The sequence below is a fragment of the Nycticebus coucang genome, chromosome 10 (genome assembly GCF_027406575.1).
Source record: "Nycticebus coucang isolate mNycCou1 chromosome 10, mNycCou1.pri, whole genome shotgun sequence".
Lineage (NCBI taxonomy): Eukaryota > Metazoa > Chordata > Mammalia > Primates > Lorisidae > Nycticebus > Nycticebus coucang.
The window spans coordinates 102,340,403-102,346,755 of NC_069789.1; the positions used below are offsets into that span (position 1 = coordinate 102,340,403).

General features: G+C 37.6%; 1 protein-coding gene across 1 annotated transcript; it reads left to right on the forward strand.

Annotated features, from left to right (window-relative positions):
- The first annotated feature begins 4,645 nt into the window (after positions 1-4,645).
- On the forward strand, positions 4,646-5,735 carry LOC128597523 (olfactory receptor 6K2). The gene has a single exon (XM_053607955.1). The coding sequence runs from the start codon at positions 4,686-4,688 to the stop codon at positions 5,631-5,633; it is 948 nt and encodes a 315-aa protein (XP_053463930.1). The 5' UTR covers positions 4,646-4,685; the 3' UTR covers positions 5,634-5,735.
- Positions 5,736-6,353: the final 618 nt, after the last annotated feature.

Genomic DNA, 6,353 nt, shown 5'->3' on the forward strand with positions numbered 1-6,353 from the left:
GAATCAACATTGTGGAACCTACAGCAGCAAGGTCAGTGGATTAACTGATACTGGGAAATACTGGCTCCAAACTTCAAGGAAAGGAGAAGGAAATGGGGATGGAAATAACATACCTGCACAAAAACAGGTAAGCTAGGCTGAGAGGTTAAGAAACAAACAGGATGGAAACCAAGCTCCCTCCTTTCATTTGCTCACTGACCTCCTTTCCTCCACTGTATCAACATCCCTCAAATCTAAGTCTTAGATTTCAGCACCTTAATTCATTAAAAGTCAATTCAACCAAAAGTACCACAGAAAGAGAATTTTTTTAGGTATGTTTATTCTGTTTCTTAGCGTTCCCAAGCTATATTATTTGTCCTGGATTGAATTCCCTGGGATAGGAGTTTTACTAATCACCAGCCTGACCTCAGTTAACCGCTTTCCCTAATTGGAGCCGTTTAGTGATGGTTGTTTTCTACTTAAAGCTTGAGTCATCTGTGTAGATGTCCCAAGAGAGTTTACCCTACCTTTCTAGTTATGCTCAGGAAATGATCCATACATACAGACACACATATAAAGAGAGAGTAGGATAGAGGGACACTAAGGCAGAGAGAAAGAGAGAGGAGAGGAACTCTACAGGGAGAGTCAGATCTGTATGTCACTGGGTGATGAAAGAAATTTACCTACAATGAAGGACTCAGGGTAGAAACATAGGAAAATAGCAAAGGAAGCTTGTTTTCTCTTTATACTCCACATCAGAGTAGTGAAGGTTGTCTTTATCCCTGATTATTCTGACCGTGGAACCTACAGCATCAAGGTCAGTGGATCAGCTGATACTGGGACATGGGACAGAGCCAGGGAAGGAAATAACATACCTGCACAAAAACAGGCAGTCCAGATAGGTCTATAGATATTGTGAGTAGCTGTTGTGAGTAGCTTGCTCCTTGTTTTGAGCAAGGAGTTAGGAATGAATGTTACTGTGCAGGTTAGTACAAAGCATAAAGATTTCAATTAGTACATTTTTTTAGGAAGCAGGTGGGATGCAAATAGGACCAAAGTTTAAAAGATTACTTTAAAACCACACATCATCATTGTGATTCATTTTCTGAAATGTTTAAGGAATAAATGTTTTAGGAATTGGTGAGGTTGCCAGCCATTTGTTGAGCATTTAATGGCATTGACAGTTGTACTAGACTTATCACTATGGACATCTAGATGAAGGTGAAGGGCTCCATACGCAAAGCTGAATGGTGTTTCTTTATGGTTCAGATCTTTCTTATCCTTTCCTTGGTATAATCATTTCTCTTCAAAAGATTAGAGAAATGGGTCTGGGTCTACTCAAGATACAGCTTCTTGAACTAGAAAATTGGTTTATTTGATAGAACACTGTTCTGAGGACCATAGTTAGAAAATGTAGGGACTACTTTTAGGAGACATTAAGACTTATGAAAAAGATCAAATATGTTTGCAAAAATCAAGAAAGCTTAAAATAAAAATATTTTAAAAGTAATATATATATGTATACATAGTCCCCAAACTTTCCACATCCCTGTGTGTATATATATGTTCTTCTAGGTGTGTGTGCATGAGCACATATATACATGCATATGTTTCACAGAGAATAGAAATACACTGGTTGAAGACATGTGATAATAGCTTTTTAAAACTAGAGAGTCACAGGTAGAACTTGGTTAAGAAAATAGGAGAAAAACTGAAAGAGAGATGAGAGGGGGATTTTTTCAGGAAGGAGAAAATTCCTTTAGGAATGTTTAGAAATCAGAAAATGTAAGTTACATATTTGGAATAATAGTTTTGCTAAACTGGATTGGTAATTAGCAAGTTAGTATAGCAACAAGAGATAAGGTGGCTTTGTTTCCTGAAGAAAATGAAAAAAATTATTATTTTTAGTAATATGTTAAAGGAAGATGATGCTAGCTGCTGTGTGCAAAAAAAGAATTTTGATGGGACTTAATCACATAATCAATGAACAAACACATGCATAGGTATTATAAACTATTAATAGAGTACCCTTTCCTAAGGAATATGCAAAACAATAAAATCATCAATGACAGAGAAAAAAGAGTTTATTATTTCCTGATCCAGTGATTGGCAAAGAGTTATCCAAGAGAATTTGAGATTTTTTTTCGAAGAAGGGAAAATTTGGAGGAAGATAATGGTGAGAAAGTAAAACTTAAGTATACATATAAAAATGGAGTCACATGAGGAAACTAACACTTAGCAAAATTGCTCTTTAAGAAATGGAAGCTTGAATTGGAAATTCATTGCAAAAGTGTATACATTAGGACTAAGCATCTAAGTAGGGTAAAAGGAGAGATAATTATCATAAAAGATATTCATGATATATTAAGAAAAAAATAACTTAGGCAGAGTTTGATGGCTAATTTGGTTTCAGAGCCTAGGGAATAACAGAAATAATAATGAGTAAATTTGGTATCTAGGTGAACAAAAATTAAGTTGTTGAGGAAAATTGGTTTAGTGCTGAAGATAAGGATGGTGCACTCATTTGGTAATAAGTAAGTACTGCAGATTGAGTGGCTTAAACAGAAATTTATTGTCTTACAATTCTGGAGATGGGAAATCTGTGGTCAAGTTTGCAGTAGGAGTGCATTCTTCTGAGGTCTTTCTCCTTAGCCTGCAGGTATCTGTCTTCTCCCCAAGTCTTTATTTATGTTTCTCCCTGAAACTGCCAGTTGTCAAAATTTATGCTTCTGAGGACACTAGTCACATTAGATTATAGCAAACCCAAATTTCCTCATTTTAATTTAATCACCACTTTAAATACCTTATCTCTAAATACAGTCACATTCTGGGGGGGGGGGGCGGATTGGGGCACAATTCAGCCCATAAAAGTGGGAATGGCAAATTTGGGTTAAGGTGAGGCTCAAAGAGGAAGAGTCCTGAAGCAAATGTGTGGCTCAGGAGAGAGAACCAAAGCAAGAAATTCTGAGGTTACATTAATAAAAGAGAATAGAAGGCAGAAGCTGATAAGTTTTTTGATTAAATGAGATCTTGAAAGATATGATTCTTCTGTGTGAAAGGAAATTTAGAAAAAAGAGAAAAATGAAGATAAAAATTGTGGATTATCTTCATACTTAGGACATGGAATGGAATAGACATAAGGGACACCAGGATGGTGTGGAATCTAAAAGTCAAAGGAAGGAGAGACTTCCAAAGAGTGGGAGATCGAACTTCAGAGGCTAGTGACAATGAGGGAAGAAGGAGGCCATTGAATTTTCAATCAGAAAGCCAGTAGTATACTTGAAGAAAGAGATATGGAAAATTGAGAATAAATAATTTATTCAATGAAATTTTAAAATGAATGAAGAAATAAATATCTATTACAATTTAAAAAAATAATGATATTGATACAAAAGGGATAAATGGTCTGAGTAGAGGTGGCATTTTTTTCTCCAAGATTTAAACGATATGTGCATATTTGATAGCAGAAGAAAATAAATGAATAAAGTAAAATAAATAATTCTGAAAAGGGAATAAATTTATAGGACAATGTCTTATAACATATGATGTTTGAATTGTATTCCACAGACTCCCACAGCTTTTTCCATCCATCTAACTACCCCATAAAATTCTGCTAGAGCAGCTCTATATTTATTGCTCATTAGTTTCAGTTTTCATGAATTATATTTCATTTATCAAAAACTTCTGGTATAAAACACCCTTGCAATCTTCTTGTCTAGAAAACTCAGTACAGAGAGGATGGAAGGAGACAGAATGGTTCATCCTTTGAAAGAAAATAAAATAACATACAAGCATTTCTATAGTTTTCCTCCTCAGAATATTCTGTGAATTATTCTTAAGAATATATATTTGTAGCCGGGCTTTGTGGCGAGTGCCTGTAGTCTCAGCTACTCAGGAGGCTGAGGCAAGAGAATAGCTTAAACCCAAGAGTTTGAGGTTGCTGTGAGCTGTGACGCCACCCCACTCTACTGAGGGCAACCTAGTGAGACTCTGTCTTAAAAAAACAATAATAAATAAATAAATAAAAGAATATGTATTTGAAGAATGAGTTATCTAGAGGAAGAAAGAGAAGATGGAGAGAACTCACCAATGATGGCTTTGTCTTTATCATTAAAATCAGTCAAGTCATAGGCCTTGCAAAAATCAGATGAAGTGGGAGCTTGAGGAAAGAATTTTGGAACAGTTGTGAGGAGAGCACTAGGGAATCAATAAGACTTGAATATGCGAAAGAAAATCATCTTAATTGTCTTTCCTTCCTTGTCTAGCCTAATTCCATGTTTATCTAAACAAAAATGTTTCAAATGATTGTCTGCTGACCAGCAGGACCCAGTGCCTGGAAGTTTGCTAGAAATGCAAATTCTGGACCCCCATCTGACCTCAGACTTGCTGGATTAAAACTCTGGAGACCAGCAATTGTCATTTTAAGTTGCTCCAAGTGGTTCTGACACAAATTAAAATGTGAGAATCACTGTCCCAAAATGCTGGCTGTGCTTTCTGACTGGATTTTTCCCATTCTGCAGCTTTAGTTATGAATGAGCAGCTATGGAATACGGACCAGTTTCTTCTGCCTTTGTCTTCCTCTACACCCCCAATTCAGGCGTCTAGCCAGAGTCAGGTTTCTGGTAAGTGTATTCCTCTGATCAATAGCAGAACCTCCTAGAAGGCTTGAGTGCCCTGGGAGTGAAACTCTCACTTCCAACTTGGAGATGGAGAGCCCAAATTGGACCACCTCACAGGAATTTATCTTCTCTGCTTTCCCTTATTCCTGGGGAAAGTCTGTCATCTGCTTCATCCCACTGCTCTTCATCTATGCTTTCATCGTTTTTGGGAACCTGGTCATCATCGCAGTGGTCCATCTGAACACTCACCTGCAAACCCCTATGTACTTCCTTATTAGTGCACTTTCTTTCCTGGAGATCTGGTATACCACTGCCACCATTCCAGAAATGCTCTCCAGCCTTCTTAGTGAAAGGAGGAGCATTTCCTTAAATGGTTGTCTCCTGCAGATGTATTTCTTCCATTCCACAGGCATCAGTGAGGTGTGTCTCTTGACAGCTATGGCTTTTGATCGCTACCTGGCCATCTGCAGCCCTCTACATTATCCCACTATCATGACCCCCAAGCTATGTGCCCAGCTGACTTTCAGTTGCTGTGTCTGTGGCTTTGTTACACCCCTCCCTGAGATCGCCTGGATCTCCACATTGCCATTTTGTGGGTCAAACCACCTTGAGCATATCTTCTGCGACTTCCTCCCAGTGCTGCGCCTGGCCTGCACGGACACACAAGCCATCATCATGATTCAGATAGTGGACATTGTCCATGCAGTGGAGATTATCACAGCCGTGATGCTCATTGTCATGTCCTACGTTGGTATTGTGGCTGTGATCCTACGCATTCGCTCAGCTGAGGGCCGCCGCAAAGCATTCTCCACATGTGTCTCACACCTCACTGTCTTTTTGCTCTTCTTTGGCAATGTGGCTCTCATGTACCTACGCTTCTCTGCCACCTATTCCTTGTTCTGGGATACAACCATTGCTCTGGGCTTTGCGGTTCTGTCCCCCTTCTTCAACCCCATTATCTATAGCCTGAGGAATAAAGAGATAAAAGAAGCTATAAGAAAGCACCTGGGGCAAGCAAAGATCATCTGTCATTAGACCAGGGAATTCAAGGAAGATCTCTTAGTTTGGAAAGGACTCCTATTCATCCTTAGCATTCTGTCTTTTCCAATCAGCATTTTACTGAAACTGGTCTCCCAAAGGTCACCAATGAACAATAGTTGAAGTCAATGACTTCTTTTCAATCTTTATCTGATTTGACATATTTTTGAATTAATTACACTTTCTGACACATTATTGATGGTAAATTCATTTTGTTGAAATATTTTACATAAACATTAATTTTAACACAATCAAAATATTTGTCTGTAAGACATGGTAGTTGAAAAATTATCTTTATAAGACTAGGTTTTCTTCATGGTGCCTCCAGTGTATATGGTTGAAGAATGGCTCAAATTTCTAAATTGAGTATTCCAGTATTAATCAATAAGTAATCTAATGAAGTTATCCATTAAGTAATCAATTTTTTCTTGCTAAATAAAAATGCCTAGTCTTTGTATTTACTGTGATTAAATGCACTGTGCATATTAAATCATAATGTAACAAATATCTGTTGAATAAATAAACCAGTACTAACATACTGCCATTGGATTTTTTCTAGCCAACTGGTCAACTGTAACCAATAATTCTTCATTTTTCAAGCTTTCTTCTCCTTGGGCTTTCAGCATTCTGAACTCTCTTTTAATCTTACCGTGTTGAGGGCACCTTCTCTTGCTGACTCTTCTTGTCACATGCTTCATAAAAGGTGATTTACTCCAG

What these genes read in the sequence shown, in the direction of transcription:
- LOC128597523 (XM_053607955.1), top strand. Translation starts at nt 4,686, where the DNA reads ATGGAGAGCCCAAATTGGACCACCTCACAGGAATTTATCTTCTCTGCT.